Below are 27618 nucleotides of genomic sequence, written 5' to 3' on the forward strand. Positions count from 1 at the left end.
GGAAGAGAACTTGCATTTTGATAATACACACACAGGTGTGACGTTATCTTGGGAAAGTGACAGGGGAAGAGGAAGACGATGTGTTTTGAGGATCCAGAGAGCAATTTTACTTTTCTCAGGAGCCCGGTTTTTCCTATGCTATCCAACATTTAGGACAGTTTTGCAGAAGAGGCAAAGTATATAAGAGGAGCAGGTGGGAAGAGCATAGGGTAGACCAGGGATTCTCAACCTTTTTTCTTTCTGAGGGCCCCCCAACCAACATGCTATAAAACGTCACAGCCCACCTGTGCCACAACTGGTTTTCTACATACAAATGACAGGGCCGGAGTTAAGGGGTACGAAGCATGGCAATTGCCTGGTGCCCCATGACACAGATGCCCCCGCAAAACTACGTTGGTCAGGCTTCATGTGGTGGGGTTCTGGCTTTCTGCTCTGGGCCCAGCAAGTCTAATGCTGGCCCTGCTTGACGACCCTCTGAAACCTGCTCGTGGCCCCCCAGGGGCCCCAGATCCCTGGTTGAGAACCACTGGGGTAGACAGCAGGGTAGCAAATAGGCTTCGGTTATGGGAAGAAAAGAGGCAGCACTTTGGCAGATGGCAGGTATCCTAGCAGAAAGGTCAATCCAAATGCTCAACTCTGCATGAGTACAGCATGACAAAGTACATACAGAAAATGTGACACCCACATACCATGAAAAATACCCTTATACACAACTATGGAAGAAGAAATAGAAATGGAAAAATCAAGTGCTAAGGAACACTATGGCAACGTCTACACTACCCACCGTATCGGCAGGTAGTGATCGATCTATCGGGGATCGATTTATCTCATCTAGTGTAGACCAGATAAATCGATCCACGATCGGTCTGCTGTCGACTCCGGAACTCCACCAGGGTGAGAGGCGGAAGCGGAGTCGACGAGGGAGCGGCGGCCGTCGATCCTGCGCCGCGAGGACGCGAAGTAACTGATTCTAAGTCGATCTAAGATACGTCGACTTCAGCTACGCTATTCTCGTAGCTGAAGTTGCATATCTTAGATCGATCCCCCCCATAGTGTAGACCACGCCTATGATGTGGACTGAATAGAAGGAGCAATATAAAGAAATTAAATCTTTGAGACTAGGTAGTAAGGAGTATGCAACTGTTTGGATGCAAACAGAACAGTATGGAAAGGAAGCTATACAAGGAACAACTCTGGGCTTGGTTTGGAGTGATTTAAGAAAAATGACTGGAAATGTACAGGTGTGGGATCGACCAAGAGTGGCCCTTACATAGATGGGTTTAGTAATTAGCAAAAGAGGGATAACTTCAGCACACCAAGTTTAGAAGAACATGGGGAAAAGATAAGCTATATCAAACGATTTAAAGCATCAGAGGGAAACTGGCAGCAAAGGAAACTGGGGAGGGCTGAAAGACAAGTTAATGTATGCCCAAGGGTTATGCATGCTATTCAGCAATAAAAATACGTTCAGAGTAATAAAAGCAGTAACGTGGATGAACAAAAATACGTAGAAGGCTTGAGGAAAAAGGAGATGGCAGACAAAGGCATATGAAAGAGACAGAACAAGGTGGAGAGGACTGTTTCAGTTTACAGAATAAAGAGAAATTATAACAAAACAGGTAATCACAAAAGAGTTTACTTAAAAGATCATTTAGTTTTTCTACTAATTTAAAAAGGATTCAGTTCTCCTTTTAAGTCTTTTCCATCGCTGTACATTGGCTGTACATCTTGAAATTCTAAATTTTAACTGTCATTTTTTTTAACCTGTACTGTTTATTCTAGATACTGAAATTACTTGCATCTCTCTTTCTCATTTCTTTTTATCTATATATTCTAACTTGCTTCACATAAAAGCTGAGGGATGTAAGGTGTTTAATCTCCTTTTACCTTTCATGCATCAAGTTTTCAGAAGCTTTTTACCCCTTCTCTTGAATGCTCTTCTTTATTGCCTTCTGCTCTAAGATATCTACCTACCTTCTCCATTCCCTTTTGCTGCATACCAAGCATGTTCCTATTTTAAATTTTTGTTTTACTCTGCCTCCTCATGACCTTACACCAGCTCTCAGCAAACCTAACCCATTGAGCATTGGAGTCTTTACATTTCGTTTGTTTTATAGGCAGTTTTCTGACCTGCAGGGTGAATGCCATATTTTTTCCAGCAGGAGAGGTGGAATTTTAAGATTTTGAGACTAATGTATTTGCCTATGATGCAATTTCTCCCTCTACCCCCTTACATCCTTTCTAACTGAAAGCTTTAATTAGCCATACAATTTGTTTCTACTGGCTTTTAAAATGTATTTTAAAGTTAAATACAAGAGAGCAGGCAGTATAGGGTCTGAAGAGGCTTGGTGTGTAGCTCTTTAAAAAACTATTACATAAAGTTGCATTAGATTATATTGTGGATTTTAAAAAAAAATATTTCACAGGCATAGGTTCAGTGGCAAAGAAGTCTAAAGTAAATACTATCTAAGATTTGCCCTACCAGGCCACATGTCTAATCCACTATCCTGACAGTGGCTATAACCAGATGTTTCAAAACAAAGTGTGAGACAGTTACACAAAAACCTGTACAGAGGGATTTTCTTGCCAAATCAGTGGTTGGCTTATGCCCCAACGTCTGAGGATTTAGATCCCTTACAGAAAAGAACTTGTCTAATCCTTTTCTGAATCCTACTAAACTCTTGGCCTCAAATATCTTTTTGTATTGAGTTCCACAGGTTGATTAGGTGTTGTGCATAAGAGTATTTCTTTATCAATTTTAATGTTGTATTTCAAAGTTACGGATGTGCCATTGTTTCCGAGTGTAAATCGGAGCACATAATTTACCTTTGCCATACTATTCATACTGTAAACTTCTATCATGTCATCGCTATACAATTTGTCGGTGTCTTCTCACACAAGTTTCTCACTAGCTATTTGTAGCATCCATCCCTGAACTCTTATTTATGCTATACATTTTGAGAGACGGGTGGCCAGACTGAAAACTGCATTCCATATGATGGCGTATTATAGAATGCCATAATATATTCAATACTTCTCATTCTTTTTACATTGAATATTGTTTGCTTTTGACTGCTGTTGAGTAGTCAGCAGTAGCTTGCGTTTAGCTGCCTGCAAGCCTGCAATAATGGGGAGGTCCTGTTCTTGAGAGTCTAGTTAACTTAAAAGCCAGCAATGAGTATCAGTAGTTCCTTCCAATGTGCATTACACCTTGTATGATTTTCATCTGCCATCATGCTGCCCAGTTACTTACCCTGGTTAAGTCCCTCAAGTCTTATCACATCTTGAGATAGCTAAACTGTGCTCTGCAAGTTTTGCCATCTCACTTTTTACTTCCTTTCACCAATTAAATACATTAAACATTGGTCCTAATATAGAATTTTGGGTATTTCCATTTTTAAACCTTTTGCTATGTTGAAATCTATCTATTCTTACTAATTTCTCACTCTTCACAAGTTTATAATCTATAGCAGTACACTTTACCTCCTAGCCTGTAATTACTTAGGGTATAGCTACAATGCAACAACACGCTTGTGGATGACTTGGGCTCAGGCTAAGGGGCTGTTTAATTGTGGTGTAGACATTTGGGTTCAGGCCCAAGCCCAAGGATACTCCCCCCTTATGGAGTCCCAGAACCCAGACTCCAAACTGATCCCAAACATCTACACTGCAATTAAACGGCCCCGAGCCTGCATCAGCTGACATAGGTCAATCGTGGGTGTTTAATTGCAGTGTAGACATGCCCAGAAGAGCCTGTTAAGGAAACTAAGGGTGACTTCTTGATAACCCAAAAAGACCCTAAACGATTCCCCTTCAGGCTTTTAAAAAAGGTAGGTACAACATTTGCTACCTTTCAGTCCTTCAGGAGAGCTGATTTTCATACGGTATTCCACATAGTGGCTCAGCAGCTTCATTCCTAAGCTGCTGCAGAACACTAGGATGTACACCCCCCATGTGGTTATCACTCTGTGCCAGCACCTCAGTATTTTACTGTACCTCGTCTTTATTACCTGAAATAATAGCTCTCCAACATCCTCTGTCGTACGTGCCCTGCACTGCCCTCTTATAAGAGCTTTCATTTGTTTCAAAATTAAAGTGTGAGCACTTTAATTTTTGTTTAACAGTCAAATTTGCTTCAACACAAAGATATCCGACTTCTTGGGGGGGGTGGAAGAAATGCTGAAGTCCAGATCACATAACCAAATGACTAAAGCAATGGTTCAAATGACTAATGCCATAGACCAGCTGCTACTGGAAGATCAGACAGCTGGTTGACGACACAAGGAAGAAAGGAGAGCAGCAGAATACGGACCCTGGACTTCAGAAAAGCAGACTTTGAAAACCTCAGGGAAATGATGGGCAGGATCCCCTGGGAGAACAATATGAGGGGGAAAGGAGTCCAGGAGAGATGGCTGTATTTTAAAGAATCCTTATTGAGGTTACAGGGACAAACCATCCTGATGTGTAGAAAGAACAGTAAATATGGCAGGCAACCAGCTTGGCTTAACAGTGAAATCTTGTGGATCTTAAACACAAAAAAGAAGCTTACAAGAAGTGGAAGATTGGACAAATGACCAGGAAGGAGTATAAAAATATTGCTCAGGGATGCAGGAGTGAAATCAGGAAGGCCAAATCACACTTGGAGTTGCAGCTAGCAAGAGATGTTAAGAGTAAAAAGAAGGGTTTCTTCAGGTATGTTAGCTACAAGAAGAAAGTCAAGGAAAGCGTGGGCCCCTTACTGAATGAGGGAGGCAACCTAGTGACAGAGGATGTGGAAAAAGCTAATGTACTCAATGATTTTTTTGCCTTTGTCTTCACGAACAAGGGCACTCCCAGACTACTGCACTGGGCAGCACAGCATGGGAAGGAGGTGACCAACCCTCTGTGGAGAAAGAAGTGGTTCGGGACTATTTAGAAAAGCTGGACATGCACAAGCCCACGGGGCCGGATGCACTGCGCCCGAGAGTGCTAAAGGAGTGGGCGGATGTGATTGCAGAGCCATTGGCTATCACCTTTGAAAACTCATGCCGACTGGGGGAGGTCCCGGATGACTGGAAAAAGGCTAATGTAGTGCCAATCTTTAAAAAAGGGAAGGAGGAGGATCTGGAGAACTACAGGCCAGTCAGCCTCACCTCAGTCCCTGAAAAAATCATGGAGCAGGTCCTCAAGCAATCAATTCTGAAGGACTTGGAGGAGAGGAAAGTGATCAGGAACAGTCAGCATGGATTCACCAAAGGCAAGTCATGTCTGACTAATCTAATTGCCTTCTATGAAGAGATAAATGGCTTTGTGGATGAGGGGAAAGCAGTGAACGTGTTGTTCCTTGACTTTAGCAAAGCTTTTGACATGGTCTCCCACAGTATTCTTGCCAGCAAGTTAAAGAAGTATGGGCTGGATGAATGGACTATAAGGTGGATAGAAAGCTGGCTAGATCATTGGGCTGAACGGGTGGTGATCAATGGCTCCATGCCTAGTTGGCAGTTGGTATCAAGCGGAGTGCCCCAAGGGTCAGTCCTGGGGCCAGTTTTGTTCAGCATCTTCCTTAATGTTCTGGAGAATGGTGTGGATTGCACCTTCAGCAAGTCTGCAGATGACACTAAACTGGAGGAGAGGTAGATATGCTGGAGGGTAGGGATAGGATACAGAGGGACCTAGACAAATTAGAGGATTGGGCCAAAAGAAATCTAATGAGGTTCAACAAGGACAAGTGCAGAGTCCTGCACTTAGGACGGAAGAATCCCATGCACGCTACAGACTAGGGACCGAATGGCTAGGCAGCAGTTCTGCAGAAAAGGACCTTGGGGTTACAGTGGATGAGAAGCTGGATAGGAGTCAACAGTGTGCAGCTGTTGCCAAGAAGGCCAATGGCATTTTGGGATGTATAAGTAGGGGCACTGCCAGCAGATCGAGGGACGTGATGGTTCCCCTCTATTTCAGATTGGTGAGGCCTCATCTGGAGTACTGTGTCTAGTTTTGGGCCCCACATTACAAGAAGGATGTGGAAAAACTGGAAAATGTCCAGGGGAAGGCAACAAAAATTATTAGGGGACTGGAACACATGACTTATGAGGAGAGGCTGAGGGAACTGGGATTGTTTAGTCTGCAGAAGAGAAGAATGAGGCGGGATTTGATAGCTGCTTTCAACTACCTGAAAGGGGGTTCCAAAGAGGATGGCTCTAGACTGTTCTCAGTGGTAGCAGATGACAGAACGAGGAGTAATGGTCTCAAGTTGCAGTGGGGGAGGTTTTGGTTGGATATTAAGAAAGATTTTCACTAGGAGGGTGGTGAAGCACTGGAATGCATTACCTAGGGAGGTGGTGGAATCTCCTTCTTTGAGGTTTTTAAGGTCAGGCTTGACAAAGCCCTGGGTGGGATGATTTAGTTGGGGATTGGTCCTGCTTTGAGCAGGGGGTGGGACTAGGTGACCTCCTGACGTCCCTTCCAACTCTGATATTCTATGATTGTGATGTCTTCAACTTGTTTCCAGCTCCTATCTGCCTCTTCCACAGGTTACTACTACATAAGAGGTGGCAGTGAAGAGGAAATATGAGCTACCCTGAGGACTAGAGTCACCACTGGGAAAAGGAATGCATGGAAGAACAGAGAACTAAAAAACAGGGCAATACGTGCATGGGAAGAGGAAAACCATGGAGCAGGGAAGATAATCAGGAAACTGGGAAACCTTTTTTTTAAATGGGAGGAATGAATCTGTAGAAGGGGAACAGATAACCAGAGTATCTGTAGAGCAAGGGGTGGGGTGAGGATAAAAGGAACAGAGCTCCAGAAGGGAAGTGGAAATACAGTGAGACTAGTTTTGAAACTATGACACATGCAAATATTAGTAACTGCTAAAATAAATTAGATCTTCTCCTACCACCATTTCTCTGAAAAAGGTGCAGTAGCTGCCACAGTGATTTTAGGTTGAACCAAACAGGGTGAGGAGACAGTCCATGCAAACACAAATGCCGGAGAGATGGCCCCCGAGACACTAAAATGTGGGACATACTATTAAAAGCAGAACCCCTGAATTAAAAAAATACAGTTTCCAAGGTCCCATGGCGCACACACAAGATTTCAGAAAAGAGGTGAGAGAAAGGGAAGCTTGAAAGATGCTATTTTAGATTCAGATGCACAATGAGCACCACATACGACAAATCCGCTGGAATTTTCCGTTCACGTGCAGCTCATGCTTGCTCATCCCATATTATATTCCTACTCCTAGTACATCTATTTAAGTCATACTGGAATAGAAGGCGTTAGCGGACTAGAGACAAGTCAGCACACTGATATTTAAGAACATACGCCATCTGGGGAAGATACAAAGTTACTTGCACATAAACTTTTTTCCCCCCCCTAAAGTGAAAACTAAATAGTTAAACTAAAAAATTAAACTAGAATAGAATGGGGAGTGCCAGAAAATAACTAGAATGTTAAGGTTCAAAGAACAAGCATCACAGATTCACAAAAAGGAGGTTTATATCCCATAAGCCTGAAATAACAGATGAGAGGGAAAGCCATGAACAATTTACCCAAGCTTTGGGAATGCTATTACACAAAATACTAACATAGAAGGTTAGTAAGTATAGTAGAAAGCACAAAATTCTTGAATGGATAAAGGAATAGCTTGAGGCGTGCCCAATAGCAGTCTAGAAAGGAATGCGTACTTTCTGTAGGTGATAATTTGCTGACAGATTTGAGTGAAGCAGGGAAGTAAATAAAGATTCAAATTTAGTGTGGACTAGGTAGACAGAACAGGGGCAAATAGGTGGCTGTTAATGTACAGAAGATTGAGGAGTGAGGTTAGACCGAAAAGATCAGGGAAACTATTTATAATCTCTTTACAAAAGCATATGTCCATTGCCCAAGTCTCTGGATGCACTTACAATAAAACAGTTTTACAAAAATGTTGCAGCCAGCTGTTGGATGAGCGCTAACCCTGAATTTATATGTCTTGTGACAGGGTCGGGCCGTTTGGCTACAGGAGAGTAATAGAAGGCAGATATATTAGCCCCAGGCTAAGTAGGTCCCTTTCCCCTGTGTAAGGTAACAGGGAAGGTTCAAGAACAAACAGGAACTTTCTGGAGATGATTAAGACAGACAGGCTGATTAGAACACCTGCAGCCAATCAAGAAGCTGCTAGAATCAATTAAGGCAGGCTAATCACGGCACCTGGGTTTAAAAAGTTTGTGGTGCACGTGTAAGGAGCTGGGAGCAAGCGGTGCTAGGAGCTCAGAGTGAGAACGCATATTGTTGGAGGACTGAAGAGTCCAAGCATTATCAGACACCAGGAGGAAGGTCCTATGATGAGGATAAAGAAGGTGTTGGGAGGAGGCCATGGGGAAGTAGCCCAGGGAGTTGTAGCTGTCGCACAGCTGTTCCAGGAGGCACTCTAGACAGCCGCATTCCACAGGGCCCTGGGCTGGAACCCGGAGTAGAGGGCGGGCCCGGGATCCCCCAAACCTCCCAACTCCTGGTCAGACACTGGGTTGACGAAAATGGCCAAACTGAGGGCTGCCATGAAGCTCTAAGGTGAGCAAATCCGCCAATAAGTGCAAGACCACTGTGACAAAAAAGTTAAGACACACCCCCTCCCTCCACAATTAGCAATCCCTAGAATAATGGACAGATGGCAGGTATAAGTTTACAGAAAGGCAGCAGGTTGGTATTATATAAAACAAAGAGGAGGCTGCAATGCAACTGTCTAGAAGGGGAGGACAGAATTGAGGGTGGTAAGAGGAGAAAAAATGGGAGGGGTAGCGTTTAATGAATGAAGAGTGCAAAGCAGAAGTATGATACATTGTTAGGGCTCTGTGATGTGTGGCTGACCCAGGGCCACCCAAGCAGCTGGCCCCGGGGACAACCACACCAACCGCTACTGGAGTGGCCCCCAGAGCAGCACCCCTCCACCCCAGCTAAGATTTAGTCAGGGGTATATAGTACAAGTCATGGACTGGTCACAGGGCCATAAATTTGTTTATGGCCCATGACCCGTCCATGACTTACTAAAAATACCCATCACTAAACTGTAGACTTATACATTGTTTATAACAGGAGACATGTCATTTATGAAATACAGACACTGTGGCCAAGATGGTCAAAAGTGACTAGCTATTTTGGAAAAAGAAAAGGAGTACTTGTGACACCTTAGAGACTAACCAATTTATTTGAGCATAAGCTTTCGTGAGCTACAGCTTACTTCATCGGATGCATAAAGTGGAAAATACAGTGAGGAGATTTATATACACAGACCACGAAAAAATGGGTGTTTATCATACACACTGTAAGGAGAGTGATCACTTAAGATAAGCTATTACCAGCAGGAAAGTGGGGTGGGGGGAGAGAAAACCTTTTGAAGTGATAATCAAGGTGGGCCATTTCTAGCATATTTCCAGGAGTTAACAAGAACGTCTGAGGAACGGGGGGTGGGGGTGGAGGGGGATATGATCCTCTGATAGTGTGGCTGGTGTGATTAGGCCTTATGATGGTGTCCCCTGAATAGATATATGTGGGCACAGCTGGCAAAACGGCTTTGTTGCAAGGATAGGTTCCTGGGTTAGTGGTTCTGTTGTGTGGCTGCTGGTGAGTATTTGCTTCAGGTTGGGGGGCTGTCTGTAGGCAAGGACTGGCCTGTCTCCCAAGATTTGAGAGAGCGATGGGCCGTCCTTCAGGATAGGTTGTAGATCCTTGCTAATGCGTTGGAGAGATTTTAGTTGGGCGCTGAAGGTGACGGCTAGTGGCATTCTGCTATTTTCTTTGTTGGGCCTGTCCTGTAGTAGGTGACTTCTGGGTACTCTTCTGGCTCTGTCAATCTGTTTCTTCACTTCAGCAGGTGGGTATTGTAGTTGTAAGAATGCTTGATAGAGATCTTGTAGGTGTTTGACTCTGTCTGAGGGGTTGGAGCAAATGCGTTTGTATCGTAGAGCTTGGCTGTAGACAATGGATCGTGTGGTGTGGTCAGGGTGACTACAAAGCTGGAGGCATGTAGGTAGGAATAGCGGTCAGTAGGTTTCCGATATAGAGTGGTGTTTATGTGACCATCGCTTATTAGCACAATAGTGTCCAGGAAGTGGTCTCTTGTGTGGACTGGTCCAGGCTGAGGTTAATGGTGAGATGGAAATTGTTGAAATCATGGTGGAATTCCTCAAGGGCTTCTTTTCCATGGGTCCAAATGATGAAGATGTCATCAATATAGCGCAAGTAGAGTAGGGGCATTAGAGGACGAGAGCTGAGGAAGCGTTGTTCTAAGTCAGCCATAAAAATGTTGGCATACTGTGGGGCCATGCCATGCCCACATATCTATTCAGGGGACACCCTCACAGGGCCTAATAACATCAGCCACACTATCAGAGGCTCGTTCACCTGCACATCTACCAATGTGATATATGCCATCGTGTGCCAGCAATGCCCCTCTGCCATGTACATTGGTCAAACTGGACAGTCTCTACGTAAAAGAATAAATGGACACAAATCAGATGTCAAGAATTATAACATTTATAAACCAGTCGGAGAACACTTCAATCTCTCTGGTCACTCGATTTCTGATCTAAAAGTGACTATTCTTCAACAAAAAAACTTTGAAAACAGACTCCAACGAGAGACTGCTAAATTGGAATTAATTTGTAAATTGGATACAATTAACTTAGGCTTGAATAGAGACTGGGAGTGGTTGAGTCATTATACAAAGTAAAACTATTTCCCCTTGTTTATTCCTCTTTCCCCCCCCCTTTCCTCAGACATTCTTGTTAACTCCTGGAAACGTGCTGGAAATGGCCCACCTTGATTATCACTTCAAAAGGTTTTCTCTCCCCCCACCCCACTCTCCTGCTGGTAATAGCTCATCTTAAGTGATCACTCTCCTTACAGTGTGTATGATAAACACTCATTTTTTCATGGTCTGTGTGTATATAAATCTCCTCACTGTATTTTCCACTTTATGCATCCGATGAAGTGAGCTGTAGCTCACGAAACCTTATGCTCAAATAAATTGGTTACTCTCTAAGGTGCCACAAGTACTCCTTTTCTTTTTGCGAATACAGACTAACACGGCTGCTACTCTGAAACCTAGCTATTTTGGGTACCCAACTTCCGTCACATTAAAAAGAGTGTGATTTTTCAGTTGGACTGGTGCTGAGTACTTCCTTAAAAAAATAGGGCTCCTTAAGGTGCCTCAAGTTAAGCATCAAAAACTGAAGTACCCAAAGTGACTGGCCATTTTGAAAGTCTTGGCCCATGTGTCTAAATTGTTTGACAAAGTCTTTTATTATGTCTCCATTTCTAAGGCTTCCAAAATCAAAGTTCTTAAGTCCAGTCCTCTACAAATGGTTTACCAACCTTTGGGAAAACTGAACCCCCCTTCAGGATGGGTTGCATGGCTAGTCTCATTTTCAAATCCCTCGTGTGTTAGAGGCTTACCACCCACGGTTTAGACCTTTAATGGAAGGAAATTGAGCTGTATTTTTTACGCCCTTCCATTTTTATTTTGTAGCTCTTCATGGTTTGATCCTTCCTCCTTTCTTCCATGCTTGGATGAGCAGTAAATAGTTAAAACACTTGACATTTAAAGAATCACTGACATCCAAGTTAGCATTCCCCTTTGAAATTTAGGGCAGTACACATCTCAGTGCTACTGTTTCAGGTTCTCTGGAAACATTGGCAAGAGCTCCCAATTTAAAAGATGTCTCTGCCTCCACAACAGTTTAAAAAAAAAAAGGTACCCTAACTGAAAGCTGAAACTCTGGAGAACAATTGAAAGGTCTGTCTGTTCCCTGCCCCTCCTCACCCTGCTGGTCTTTTGCACCCCACTCTTCAGGAAACACTGCTTAAAAGGTTTCAGAGTAGCAGCTGTGTTAGCCTGTATCCGCAAAAAGAAAAGGAGTACTTGTGGCACCTTAGAGACTAACAAATTTATCTGAGCATAAGCTTTCGTGGGCTACAGCCCACTTCATCGGATGCATAGAATGGCACATATAGTAAGAAGATATATATATACACACACACACACAGAGAATATGAAAAGGTGGAGTAAGAGGCTAATTAAGATAAGCTATTATCAGCAGGAGAAAAAACTTTTGTAGTGATAATCAAGATGGCCCATTTAGACAGCTGAGAAGGTGGTGTGAGGATACTTAACATGGGGAAATAGTTTCAAACCCAAGTTAATGGTATCTAGTTTGTATATGAATTCAAGCTCAGAAGTTTCTCATTGGAGTCTGTTTCTGAAGCTTTTCTGTTGCAAAATTGCCACCTTTAAATCTTTTACTGAGTGGCCAGAGAGGTTGAAGTGTTCTCCTAATGGTTTTTGAGTGTTATAATTCCTGATGTCAGATTTGTGTCCATTTATTCTTTTGCATACAGACTGTCTGGTTTGGCCAATGTACATGGCAGAGGGGCATTGCTCTTCTTACTGCTTAAAAGGAATGTTGAAGTCTTCCAATGCTGCAGGGTTTTTTCCTGCAGGACACCTTCTATTACAAACTTCAGCTTTTTAATGGTTATCTGTGATCCAGAGACCTAGGAATTGCTCCTGCTGTGAACAGTTCTGGGTAGCCACCATGACTTCTCCTTATTGGAAAGACTGACCTGGAAACAACAGTATCCTTGCCCACAGCCCCACAGATGCTCATGTGTTTGGGGTCAGGCTTCACTCAGGGTTTGACAGGCAAAAAGGCTGTCTTGGAGATAATGAGCCTTTTCAAATTTTAATCCTGAATTACCACCAAAAAAACCTGTCAGTACCATAGGATATTTGTTGATTTCTCCCTGCTCTTAGATTCCATTTGTGTTTGCATCAAAAAAAAAAATATATGCAAACATTCAGCCCTCTTCAAGCTTTCAGTGAAGAAGTGTCAGAACGGACCAGTTGGATTTGGGCTCAATGCAACTCTCAGCCCCAGAATGGAACTGTTAAGAGAAAAATATCCTACCTCATTAGGTTGCATTAGCAAGCTACATTTGGAATCTTATGAAGCTCTACTTAACTCATTCTTTAAAAGGACATTGAAATGATAGAGCAGCAGGCAAAGAGAATCACATACTGATGCAAAGATCTCTATTATTCAAAGGCAAACCTATCCCTGGATTCTTTTGATGGAGAGGTAATTAGAAGGAGCATTCAGTGGGGTGTACAAATTTGATGGAAATATGGGACAGATGGTACAAAGGCTGTTTAAACTAATACAAAGGAGAGGTCTAAAGGACATGAACTCAAATTAAGGAAGGGCTGAACACTAAATTCAGGTGGAGTGTCTTCTCCACCAACGTGCCTTCTTGCTGGTTTACTGATCAGTTCTCTCTCTAAAATGACTTAACAAAATATTTAGGACTAATAATGCAATCTAATTTCTTAGATTCCAATTTCCTATTGTAGTTTAGGATTTACAGGTTCTTGTACAACATTGTTTGAAGGAAAGGAGGCCAGGAACTATATAAATTTCTTACATACAGGGTACTTTAGGTTGCAATGCTGCATTAAAGTCTCCCTAAAAACCAATAAAGCACTATGTGCTAGAAGTTATCTACAAAAGATAGATAATGGAAATCAGGATGCAACCACACAAACATTTGAAGAGGTACATTTGCTGCAATCTCAGTGACATGAGAATCAATTTGGAGAGAGTATTTAGGCAACACTCCCACTTGCAAATTGTAAGCTTGACAATATTTTTAGCACAAGATGAAAAAAACCCACATAATAAAAGCAAGTTCTCCCTTCTGCCCTTCCTCCCTTCTCTCATTTTATATATTTCTCTTTCTACTTTGGTGGAAATCCAGAACATTGATTTTAGGACTATTTTACTGGATTTCCATTTGTTTTGCCTCAGCTCCTACATGAATCCAAACAATAAGGACCTTTAAAGCGTTCATAAATAACCTGCTAGTGCTGCTGGCACCTAGGAGCCAAGTGCAGCAATGTTAAGCAACAACAAATTTCATAGTTCAAAAGGCACAGTTAAAGAAAAAGGTTGCTCAGAAAAATCACTCTCATTTAGCACAAAGATCCTTAAAAATTGCATGAAATCAGTCATGTAACTATAGAAACCAATTTCTTCAGCTCTGTATCACACGTCTCACACCTCAATTGTCTTTATTATCATCTGCTGTCAGATCCTTAATCAGAAATGTGAACAGGCTTGATGATTTATTCAGCAGGGAAAAGAATCTGTAGGTCAAGTGAAAAATTTCACACACACACACACACACACACACACACGCTCCCTCCCCTCCCCCCAACCTTAGGTACTTTCATTTCATTCTGTTCCCAGTAGCTCTGGGGGCAACTCCAGTGAGATCCAATATTAAGGCTCAATTAAAATAAGCTCCAATTAGTGGAGCTTTTTTCTCTCAGGCTAGAAGAGTCAGGAAATGGATATTGGGAAATGTAAAAAGTCAGCTACTGAGAGGAGGCTGCAGACATAAATGAACTTATTTGTTGATTTCTACAGTTGCTATGCAGAGGCCTCTGGGAGTAAAAGCTTAACCAGTCTAAGCTATAAACTAAAACCCCTGCAGCGAAACATGAACTGTGTGAAACAAGGGCTCCATTCCAGAACAGAAAACTGCTGGGCCCAGAAAATTAAAAGCCAGAGGCGTTTTCCATTTAAAACTAAATCCCAGTACCGCCTCCCAGCCAAAGAATTATAAGCAGTATCAGATTTACAAAACGAACAATTACCCTGGAAAAATGTAGCCTATTGTACAGTCCCAGATGCTAAATCTCAAAGTTTCTTTTTTTTCCCCTCTAATCCCACATTATATTCCTACTAAGTGTATGGCTGTAGTTTACAAAGAACCATTTCTAGACAGGCCTAAACTATGAAAATTAAATGGTAAAAAGAGCTCATAATTCATTGACCTCATTTAAAGTACTGCCCTTGCCTGCAGCAGTTCCTGTCCTTCCCCAAGGCCCCTGCAAATGCTATGCAACAGCAAAATAAACCCTGACCTAATTGCCAGGGGAGGGCTGCCAACCTTTCCTCAAAACACAAAGGCAAACATGGTAACTTGAAAGTCCTACCTCTTTAGCTTTCTGCTTTAATCGCAGCTGTTCTGGATCTTCTTTATTGGAACGACTCTATTAAAGGAAGAGAAAAATTTAACAAATTACTAGCATCTAAACACCGCAGCATCCGTTAAATATTTAATAAGTGACAATTTTCTCTTGTGATTGAATGTCTTAGCTCCAGGGGTGAACGCCTCAATCCAGATTGGCTTCTCCCTCCTCCCCCAAGCCTCCCTCCTCTTCATCTGGGCCTGGCTGCCTCTGTTCTAGCCTGGAGGAAGCTTAAACTGAAAATGATGCTAACGCTGTCAGTCAGGTCCAGTCTAGGCATGATGTTGTTCATGTCAGCAGCAGACACTTAAAAGGACAGGAAGTAGAGAAGAAGCAATTGTTCTTGTTTAAGTACAGTGAGATCCTTGTAAATCAAGATTCCATACCCACCCAAGTGATTCTAGAATATGGGCCCCAGACTTTTATCAGTTCTTAAAAAACAAACACACACACTTAATCAAACTGAACCAAGACCATACAGTCACACTCAGTAGTGCAGCATTTACATGTTTTGTTTATGCTCAGCCAACAATTTTAACCAATAGAGCAGAGGCCAGAAGTGGGTCACATATTGGACTGACTGGTTTGCAACACACACAGCTTGCCAAGCATCACACCTCTAGAGCACCAGCAGAAACAGTGGGGACAAACATTTTGACGAGGCACCATGTAGAATATTGACAAAGGCAAGCAAATTGGATCCAGAAACAAAGACAGAAGGTCAGATTAAGAATACAGAATAAATATGGTTTTATGTTTACCAGCAGGACTGAATGCACCAAAACATGGCCTTTAAGTAACAAGCTTTCAACTTTAAGGAATAAAGATTTATTTTTATTTCTGTATCAACAATCATCATACTATGTTTGATGAGCATATTTTGGTTTTGCATTTATTTCTGGAAGATTAGGACTCCTCACTTTTAGCGCCAAAAAAACAAATGGAGACCTAGTGGACTGGACAGTAGATATGCAGGGAGATGGCAACAGAGATTTACCCCATGGCTTGCACGTGAGCTAAACATCCATCTCTAAGAGAAGCAAAAACCCAATAAGAACACCTTTTCTGCATGGCATAGGCCATGCTAACATATACTTACATGTTATAATAGCAAAATCAGAGATTGAGAAGTTTAATATAATGAGACAGGCATCACTGAATGTCTGGTGTTCAAAAGACAGTTATTTTTTTGGGTGGCCAACAATAAGATGTTTCTTACCTTGGCTGCTCGTAAAAGCATTTCTCGTTCCTCTTCATCCTTTCTCTGTTTTTCCATGTGATCCAGTTTCTCAAGAAATCTAAGTTGTGCTCTGGTGTCACTAGATGTGATATATTTATTACTCTCCTGCAAAGAAATTATTAGAGGTGGTCAAGTTTTTATACATTGCTAAAAACCTATCCTAGGTCAAATAAAAACTTATTGGAAAGAAGCTGCATTGTACAAAATTCTCTTTTTCAAAGCTGATCATTGTAAGTACTTTCCATACAATTCTGCTTACAAGAGAATCTATTTGCATGTCTCCTCTCCAATTATAGTATCTTCCTTGAGGTCTGTCTATTCATCTACTTAACAGCCATCTGCCATTAGCATCCAGTACCTCCATTTGACTCCCTATTCACTGTCTGACAAACTTAGGTTTTAGATATATGTGATTTGAAACTGCCAGTTTACACCTAAGGGGGAAAAACCACACATACAAAACATTTTCTTACTGAGCAAACTTTTTTTTTAAAAAAAGTCAAAATGTTATACAACTAGGATACATGAGATCCATTTTTACCACCTACTTAAGAAAACCATCGTAGAAATAGGAACTATATTTCACGCTGCTGGCAAAATATAATAATTTAAATGTTGCAGCATTGTTTCAGCTAGTCATTCCAGAATGTGAATTAAGCCTTACTGGTATTTCCAAAGGGGATGGAAGAGGGGACTAAATTTTTTCCAGAACCAGCTAAAAGATACTTAGATTGAGAATGAGTGCACATTAGCACTGTTCATTATAGTTTTAGGAATATATTTTCACCTTGGTGGATTAACAGCTCCCATTAATGCGAACGGTAACTAGGGTACATTTGTGCGTGAAAGGGAGTATAGGTAGAGTCTGCAAATACATGGATATCTGCTTTATATCCATATGTATCTTCACAGGCAGATATCTGCAGATCATTTTTGTGGATTGCGGCTAGGATGTGGATACAAATTTCTATCCGCGCAGGGCTCTAAGTAAGGGACCTTAGTGACAGGTTTCAGAGTAGCAGCCGTGTTAGTCACAAGTACTCCTTTTCTTTTTGAGGACCCTTAGTGTACACTAATGGTAAACACCATCATTGCTCCTCTCCTTGAGTTCTTTGAATGGAACATACTTTTATCCTTTCTAGATATAAAAAGGTAAAACCTAATTTAAATATGCAGGGTATGGAAGGCTATTTTCATTATATTTTTGCTCTAATTCTTTAAATTTTATATTTAATATGCCATGTACGATCCAGAAAATATGTAGACAAGACCAAAGTGGACTTTTTCATTTGTTCTAGGTAAGTTACTTGAGTGTCTCCTCTTACTGGTGGTACACTTTTTCCTCTTATCTCAGAGAAACTGAAACCTTGGGACCTATGTCATCCTTTTCTCCTCCCTCACCACTTTAAGTTGCCACTAGCCCAGCCCAGCCCAACCCATTCCCATGTTCTTTTTTTAAAAATACTCCTACTACAGATCTGTTCTTGTCTTTTTGTCCTTTTCTCACATGGTTCCTGGAACATTCACCCCTTCTTTCCGCAGGCTGCCCCTGCCCCTAATGTTATCCCCTGTGGTGTGTTTATGATGTAGTCTTGTTAGGCAAATATTTTGGGATTGGCTTTGTATTTTAATCATCATTGTTGAGCTACAAAATCACTTGGGGCAGGATGAAGCTATACCACCATACCACATTCTTTTGTATATGGTGTCTTTCAAAAGAGTACCCCCAAATACTTTACAGCATACACAATAAGTTTATGGGGCAAGGATAAACTCAAACATGTGAGCAGTAACTGGTTTAAGTTCCATCTTTAGCATTTTAGTTTACACATTCCACAGAAAGAATCCAGTGCCAAACAACAACTTAAAATGGAAAAAGTATAGAACTAGTGGGCACAAAGATATCTTAAAATCTGCATGACTCAACCCTCTACTAATGCAGAATTCTTAACCAATAGTTTTCTCTTCCCCTTATATGCAGCTTGAGCCCCCTTCTAAGAGTTCTTTATATTATGGTATTGCCCCAGGAGCCCAATCAGAGACCAGGCTCCCACTGTGTGAGGCATCCTAGAAACACAAGGTAACAGTTCCTGCCCCCCAAAGAGCTTGCAATCAAAGTCAGAAATCCTAAGGTACACCCTTGAATCCCTTTCTCCTCTGCCCTATTCAGTTTTGCTATGGTTCTAGGTCTTGTACCATTCCCCACAGGACGTGCACTATCCTGAAAGTAAGTATTGGTATATTAGTAGAATTTGTTTTGAAGTAGCAACCTAGAATCCACCATGTTGCAGTATTGCTTTGAATGGCAGGTAAAGAGGCTGTGTGAAGTTAAAATACTTAAGACCTTTTACCAGTCTGGAATGTCAGACATGCAATCTGAAGTTCCCAAATGCAAGATTTAAAGCGTTAGTGGTGCAGGGAATAGAGATTTCTTACACCACTTCAATAGGTAACAGCATCATCCTCAACTTTCACAGAGGAAACAGGACTCCAAAATTAGGTCTTTGAAGTAAGGCAGGAACTATTTTTTCAATTGTTTAGTTTTAAATTTCAGTTAAATATGGAATATGTAAAAACTGAACATGTTAACTCAACAGATCTGCTCCCTGTGAACATTTGGCATCATATACACTTGTTTTACAGTGATAAAACTATATATTTTACTCCTGTTCATACTGCAGAACCAATACCGCTACGTGAGAGCAAGATTCTGTTCACAGTCATGGGCTAACATAATTGTTAAATTTCCAATACAGGATTAAACTGTGCCCTGAGCTACACCTGTGCAATTCCAGCAAAGACACTGAGATGCACAGGTGTAACTGAGGGTACAATCTGGTCTGCATAATCTATTATTGCATATCATAAGACAGAAAGCTGGATTCATATGTCAGGTTGAGTTTGCATGGCTGGCAGTTCAAAAAAATGTCCTTTTGTTTTAAAACTGAGCATGTTTGCCCTGGAAGTAATTGAAAGGCAAACACAGAATCCCCCCAAGTGACACTCCAAGAATGTTTTCAGACTAGAACTGCACTTTAGAATTTAAGCTTACATACATGGGATTTTTACAGTTCATCCCCCAACTGAAACCATCAATTCCCTTCCCACTTTTTTTTTTTGGCAATGCATGGAGTCTTAAAAGGGCATTGGTGCACATTAGTCTAATATGTTGGCTAAAGTGTATATAACTCTGTAAATATTTTACCTTAATTTTACATGTATCCGTATACATGAAGTTATTTCCACATACTCTAATGAAGTGTCTCTGCAGCAGCTAGATTATAGAGGATTATGAGGCATGTCTTCAGTGGGAAAATACCTGGCAGCAAGTTCAAAAGCAAGTATGACTTCCTGTTTTCTTACTCAATTACCGTGCTGTTATGAATGAATGGGAACTCTGACTAAAGCAGGTGTGGTTTAGTATGCCAACTCCTACCAAGAATTCCCCCCAAATCGGGGGAACAAAGAAAAAATAGAGACCTCTTGAGGAGTAGATAGTTCTTTCTAGCTCAGTCCAAAAACACACCAAAAAAAGGGATCACTAAGTGGAGGGAGCATTGAACTGCACATAATAAGGGCCACCCCTGTCATTTAGGCAGAGCAGGCTGCAGAATGTTCTAATGGTTATTAGTTAAAGCCCCCTTTGAAAATGGCCACCATCTCTCCTTGTTCTCAACAGGACTAAAGCTACTGTTGCTCAGGAAAGATGGTGGCCCCATATGCCATCAAACAGCAGGGACACTCAGTCTGGTTGAGATGCTGGCCACTTTGAAAGAGCACCTCTCCATGGAATTCCCTGTAGTACACCACTGCATCCTTCTGCCTCTGCAGAGAGGCAGAGGGAAAACTGATCACTAATCCTAAACAAATACTCAAATGTAGAACATGAACAAAATTTCAGTGAGTTTTAACTGTATGGGAAGTTTGAAGAGCGTGTTCAATTACTGAGATTATTGGGCACAAAAAAGGCTGATAGTAGGTACTAAATAGCTTAAAGGACCTACTTAGTTTTAACTCCCGAACAGATTAGGAAACTTGCTGAGTACATAATGAAATTTTCTGAGAAGTTACAAGTCAGCACAGTAGTTTGGGGGAGGATACATAGAAAAAGGGTTGAACCCTTGGTTTATGCAGAAACATTCAACTTTACGGAGTTGCTAGATATGCCTCCACAATGCAGCCTAACATCTCATTTGCTTTGACTGGTGTTCCACAGTGATCCATCCACAATGACACCTAGAAGTCTCTCCCTTACACAAAGCCCATCAACATGTAGGAAAAATTTGAACCACTCTTATGTTTCAATGCAGAAAAGCACAAGAATATTTTTTCACTGTGTTGAAGAATATTTTGTCACTGTGTTGTCTAATTGCTTAAGACCGTTGGGACTCTTGAAATACCTTACAATCCTTTAGCTTTGGCCAACCCGAAATCGTGTCATCTGCCTCACTATTCACAACTTCTTCCATCTCATTCAATACACTGAAAACTTTTCTTTGAAGACATAGCTTAGATACTTTACTATTAACCTCTTTCCATGTAGAAACTGACCATTTATTCCTTCTCTTGTATACCTTGACTACATGAATACCTACAACAAGAAGCTTTTGTGGCAACTATCAAAGGCTTTTTGAAATGCAGTCATATCTACTGCTCTCCTTGAGCTATTTTGTTGACTCCCTCAAAGAACTAATAACGATGGACAGGCAGGTCTACTTTTTCAGAACTTAAAGTCCATTCCAATTTCTATCAGGATGCAGAATTTGGATGGAGAGGGCCAGGAACATGCCCATACCAAAATTAAACACACACTTTGCCTAGCAATAGGCTTATTTGGGGACACAAACTCCTCTCATACAGAGTTCTTTTATTGTTTCATTCTTGTGGTCTTCCTATTGCTACAATCCATTATAAAACTGCATCATCAAATAACATCAACACCCAAGAAGATAGCTGCCAAGATTGACTCACTCCTCCTCCTTTATTGATCTGCATTAACTACCAGTTATAACAGCTGAAACAACTTCGTAACTTCATAGCATAACTAGACTTATCTATGATTCACATGTGTTGTAATGACTACGCACAACAGAGCTAAAGTTAAAGAGGTTACGGAAGCTTCAACATCAGTTTCCTTACTTTTGAGAATATGAGAACAATAGAGCACATTTTAAGTCAGTTACTTTAATAAAAGATGCATTGAAAAAGTTGTATTAGTGACTAGCTGACAAGATGCAGAATTTCATAGTGGACTCAAATGCAGATTTTACTGTATAGACTGTTTCTTTAGAAGGACTAGAACAAAAACACTATGCATGTTGCTCTTTGTAGTATTTACTTCTCTATCCAGCAAGGGGAAGAATTACTTGCTTTTGGCCTGACTCAACTCCCAAGAGGATTTTCCCCCCATTTTCACCACTCCTATTGTACAGTATGGGTGGAAGTTATTTTACTTAAAGTGTAATCCTTGAAGAGTTACCTGGTGTATCTCATATCCTGCTGTAGATACACAGATTTGAAATCTAGCTCTTTTGCACATGCAAGCCTGAATTTGTGAATGCTCACCTGGCTGGTGGAACACATGCAAAATAGGAATGAATTCCCATGTTGCAAATTAATACCTAGCCCTAGATATCCGGCCCTAGGGGAGAAGAAGGGAAGGAGAATTACACTGGGGCCACATAAACCTACACTGTTATTTACTTTTTATGTTTGTGATGTAAATTTATCACACTTAAAAAAAACGTATATTCCTAGTTACATTATGAAAAGCCCCAATTTTTTTTTTTTTTTTTTTTTTTTTTATAGACACACGTTACAGAGGAAGTTCATACAAGAAAAACACTACCTATGCAAAAACAGGTGTCTAAAAGTCTTATTTTTCAGGGCCTGCATTTTTGCTTAAGACTATACACATGATTGTGAATTGCTACAGCCGTTTTGAGGAAATGGGACATCTGATGAAATATTATAATCTTTCTATTTTAGGGCTTGGCTACACTTACATTTTAAAGCGCTCTAACTTGCTAGCTCAGGGGTGAGAAAGGCATCCCCTTCAGCGCAGCTGTGCTCTCAGCACTCAGAGCTAATCCCCCTGGGGAGGTGGATTACCAGGAGCGCTGGGAAAGCTCTCTCCCAGCGCTCACGCGCGACCACACTCACGCTTCAAAGTGCTGCCGCAAGAGCGCTCCTGCGAAAGCGCTTTGAAGTTTCCAGTGTAGCCATGCCCTTAGCTTCTGGCAGCGATTTGACAAATCTATTGGTTCCCATTCCATTATGACAAAGGCAGTCAGAAGTCTATGTGCCACATTAAGACTGTTGTTCAGAAATTGCCCTTTGCTGTCTTTTGTCTTTACAGGATGCTAAAGGCATAGCTTTCCAATGTTTCTGCAAGCTTTCAGCATCTGCTTCACTTCATTTGTGCAAGAAAGGCTTCTAATTTCCAAGTCTTTGGTTGGGATACAGAGATGTCAAACTTTGCTGACTTCCAGAGGCTCTTCTCATTGGGAGTTGGTACACTATTTTCAGATCGGATTTCGTTCCATGTCATCTTTCTGGGTTGGAGCTGCACGTCCCAGTTGCTTCAGACACTATTACGCAGACACTGCCAGGTACTGCATTTCCCATTCTCTGATATTGCCTCTTCCATGTTTAATTTTTAAATACATTTTATAGATTAGTAAAAAGCTCCTTGTGACAGTGTGAGCTCTTGTGAGCACCTGCTGTCAGATGGGAGCAATCCTGCACTCTTTCCTTTCTTTGCTGACAGCATCCCCTGTTGGCTGTGGCCCTCAGGCAGGTTTTCAGTGGCTCAGCCCTCTAGCTAAGTCACTCAGGTAATAGTTGGATGGATGGATGAATCCATTCTGGGGTAAGAGGTCTAACAGGGGCTGTCCCTGTGCCCTTATTAATGTCTTTAGTCCTGCCTCTGGGCCCAGTTCTCAGTCCCTTCTGGGCTAGCTTTAGTCTGTGTCTGCTCTGGTATAGAGCAGTGCCCCCAGGTCACAGGGAGTGCCCTGGTACACAGCAGTCTCCCTGGAGACTCTTTGCCTTTATCAGTTCTTATTGCCCCAGCTCTGAAGCCCCATCACTCCTTCAAGTTCAGTCCCCTTCGGGGTAACAAAGTCCAACAAATGGTTGGCTCTCTGCAGGGTCTTCAGCCCTGTCCCTGAGCCTGGGCTCAAGCTTCTAAACTAAACTTGTCTCCTTCTCATGGCTTTGGGGGGCATGGTGGGAGGGGGACGGACTCATCCACTACTCTGGATCCCAAACCAGGACCTGTATAAATAGCAGCCATGTGCTGTTTCCTTTAATAGCTGCGACTGCTGCTGCATTCCCTGGGTCTGTAACCACGTAGCCCCTTCCTCTTTACCCTTACCTCAGGGCTGAAGTTCTCAACCCTTCTGCTTCCTCACTGAATGCCAATGCCACCAACCACCAGCCAGGAGCACCCCTCCTTACTCCTCTGGTACCAGCCAAGAACTGATTAGCTCAAACCCCGCAGTTCCTTTCAGCTGAGCTTGCTGTGCTCTGATTGGGTGCTTCCCTGCAGCCTTTCTAGCCAAGCCTAGAGGACACACCTTTACTGCTCCTTTCCTGGGGCAGGGTATAGCGCCTCAAAGGAAGGGGTCTAAAAGGCCTGGTATACCCTGTCACAGTCCTGTTAGTTAATAACTAGCGAAACTTTCTTCCCACATGCAGCTTCATTCGTAAACCATTCTATCAATTTGGCAACCACATAAATGGCAGGATCCTAGCACTGCAAGGGTGTTTTCAGTGGTTTTAATCTAAAATGTGTACTGGAGGATCCATGTTTGTGGTCTTTCAATTACTTCCTTATGAAGTAAGTCCAATTTACAAGCAACTGCCAGCCCTTCAAACAAGCAGAGATCAGAAAGCCAAGCTCCGTTCTTTCAAGCTCACGCATCACAACCAGTAATGAAAGTTCTTCTGGCCAATCCAACCCTGCTTGACGGCTTTGCAAGCGTTAGCGCCACTGAAGTCAATGCAGACCAAGTAGCCATGTGAAAAGCATTTCGTTTTTGGAAACAGTACAATGGTCAAGTGCCATGAGAAAGGCACTGGCATTAAAATTACCATTTCCATGAAACGTTTGAACCAGGGTTTTTTTGTTTAACCATATTTTAACTTTTAGTGCACATAGCAAAGATGTCAAACGGGAAACATCAGGATTAACTGTAAGCCACCATTAACAGTAGCAAACCTGGAAAATAGTCTTGGGCCAGATTAAAAATTTACATACAGCATGTGCGTGTTTATACAGAGAGAAAGTTTACCTTTAAGGCTGCAGAAGAGAACAAACTTTAATGCAAATAATTATTGCTTAATAATTCCTTTTACCTTATAGGTTGTCATTCGATGCTGAGCAATTACAGTCAGCTTTTCTAGGAGCCCTCGTAATCTCTCCTGTGTAGCATGGGAGATCAAGTTCACAACATCAGAGTTAGGTTCCATAATGTCATGCCTTTTACCTGTGGAAGCAGAGAAAATCCATTACGTGTTTTCGGAGTAGCTGATAATTGAAATAATTAGCACAGCAGGTATTCTGTTCCCCCTGGAAGTCATACCCATTACGAATAAAGGTTTGGAGATTATGATTTTCCTGGTAAAGTCACAACTTCAAAGATCTTAGACATTACATTAATAAAACTTAGCCTGGAGCTTCAGAAAATATAGACATTGTTTCACTTAGCCTCTAGAATCATTCTCCTTGCAAGGTCATTTATAGGACAAAGTTAATAAGAACACAAATCAAGCCGTATGTTCGGGGGGGGAGAAAGGGTAGCTGTAGAAATTAGTGCCATATTCTGTTAATTTCAGTAATTAAAAAAATAGAGGATTGCATTTTGCCCTGTTAGACACTGCTTGTTAACAACTCATGACATTTATTTCAATGATTTTTTTTTGCAATGTACTCCAGGCATAAGAGCCTCCTCTCATCTACCTCTGACCAAACAGTATATACCAAATTAACCTAGGACTCCCTAGGTAGTAACTTGAGAAATATATATATATCTCGTCCAATTGGGGTCATAATGCCATCGCCTCTGACCTGTTCTCTCAAACTGCCACTCCTCTCCCGGTTCCCTTATGAGCCCTACTGCCTCTCTCCATATTTCAACAGCCGCTATCAAAAAGGGAGACAGCTTTGAGCAAAGCTGCTTGGGCTGTACACCCGAGGCTAAGTGTCACCTCTGCAACCTTCTCACAGTTGCAGATAGCCAAAGAGAAGTATTCCTGTGGTTGACACAATCAACATGTCAATTCATCTACAGGTAGGTACCTGGACAACCCAACTTCTTTTTAAATAGACAGCACAGTTTAGCTACTGATAACCAATGCTGGTATCAGTGTCAAGACAAAGTTTTAATTTTCTTGCCCTCTCCCTGCACAGACTAGTATTCATTTAAAATGTAATATGGTATTACTCACTAAAAAGTGAAGTGCTAAGAATGTAGCATATACTCTGAAATAATCACCTGTTTTGCATGCCTTTATTTATTGTCATTTAATGGTAGCACCCAGATAATATAGGTCCTTATTGTTTATGTACTCACAAAGGGCCTATGATGATGTTATATGTAAGATCAAACTGCATGAACATTTTTGATCATAAGTTAGTAAGTACTAGGAGCCCAGTTTTAGACAGTAGCTTATTTTGGGACAACATTATTTTAGTTCAGACAGCTTTCAAAAGCTAGCCCACTGAAGGAGGAGGTGAAAAATATATACTGAAATACTTGAAATTACAAGCCACTTGAAACAATTATTCTTTAGCTTTCTATTTACTTTTTAAACTAGTCCAATTACCAGTGCTTGCTATATTTCCCTTGCCCTCCCAACCTAAATTGTGTAATACGAACTAGAAGATACACTCCATAAAGTAAAGCTATCATGTTAAAATTACATGGTTAAACACTCAAGTCAGGAAATACCAAAGTTTTACACCTTCAGCCTTAACTGTGCCCCTTTGTTTACATCTTGCATAATAAAACTGACTTTTAACACATTAACGTACTATGTTTCAAATAAGAAAAAAGTTTCCTTCCAGTTTTACTGCCCCATTATGACAATATCTCATTATTGACTCATAGGAGCATTGCTTCCAAGATACTTATTAAATTGTCACTACCTATGTATTACATATTTTCTTTTTAATTAGCAGCATTGCTTTCCTTACATACATTTCAGGGATGAGACAAGTTAAAAACTAGACTTTATAGTTAACAGCTAGATTTTCTATTTTCTTTTGTAAACAGAATTTCCACACTAAGTATACTTTACACAGAACACTTGCACGAATTCTGGCTAACCATATCACATAGTATCAGAAGAAGGTATTACATAGATGACTAAGGGTACAGAAATGTTGTCTGATTACATTGAGAAATAGTATAACCATGTAATTGGATTTCTGTAACACATGAGAGTTATGGACACACATACAATGTTATTGCCTGACAGTGTTTACTGTAAAACCTTAGTGTTCGATTAAGGCAACCCAAGCAGGTAGAGACTAAGCAATGAAAAAGGAACAAGGAAACCACTTTTTTAAATAAAAAAATCTATCTTATCAATTTATAAGAGCATCCAATAGTGATGATCATGATTAGGACCTCATTCTGCTAGGTGCTGTACACATGTGTGTTTGCTGTAGAGAGCAGAGAGCGATCTAACACTTAGGCTACGTCTACACTACCTATGCTACGCAACTCCAGCTACGTGAATAACGTAGCTGGAGTTGACGTACCTTAGGTCGAGTTACTGTGGGGTCTACACCACGGGGGGGTAGAGGGGTGGTGTCGACAGGAGAAACTCTCCCGTCGACTTACCTTACTCTTCTCATCAGGGTAGAAGTATAGGGGTCAACTGGAGAGCAATCCACTGTCAATTTGGAGGGTCTTCACTAGACCCACTAAACTGACCGCCTGAGGTTGGGGGAGAGATACAATCAAGTTTTTAAATATGTGCATTCTTGGTATATGCTCCCAATATTATTCATAAATACATAAATAAAAATACATAGTTTTGCCCCATCTGCCCTCAGCCCAGCTCTTTAAAATGTGAGCTGAGTTCTTGCAGGCATTGAAACAAAAATGGTCTGAAAAATAGGTCTCAAGGGAAAGCAGTAGTTTTGAGCATCAACGCATGCCAACAAGATTGCTACTCCTGAAACAGCTTTCAAGATTATCAGGAGCCCTGAAGACACTGAAAAAGGAATATGTTGGAATGTCACCTTCTTACTAAACAGATTGTTTCCTGTGTATAGGCTGGCCTGGGTTTACTTCTGATCATATGAGCAGAATCT

At 41.4% G+C, this 27618-nt stretch overlaps 1 protein-coding gene across 1 annotated transcript in view; it reads right to left on the reverse strand.

The window, feature by feature from the left end:
- Positions 1-27618, reverse strand: part of TAF4B (TATA-box binding protein associated factor 4b) — a 124945-nt gene that overhangs the window by 42854 nt on the left and 54473 nt on the right. The window contains exons 11-13 of the mRNA XM_084618565.1: positions 24651-24781; positions 16269-16394; positions 15014-15070 (exon numbers count right to left, since the gene is read on the reverse strand). Of these exons, the coding sequence (XP_084474691.1) occupies positions 15014-15070; positions 16269-16394; positions 24651-24781 (314 nt within the window). The remainder of the gene's footprint in view (positions 1-15013; positions 15071-16268; positions 16395-24650; positions 24782-27618) is intronic.

This window comes from Lepidochelys olivacea, assembly GCF_965140295.1.
Source record: "Lepidochelys olivacea isolate rLepOli2 genome assembly, chromosome: 2".
NCBI classification, from domain to species: domain Eukaryota; kingdom Metazoa; phylum Chordata; order Testudines; family Cheloniidae; genus Lepidochelys; species Lepidochelys olivacea.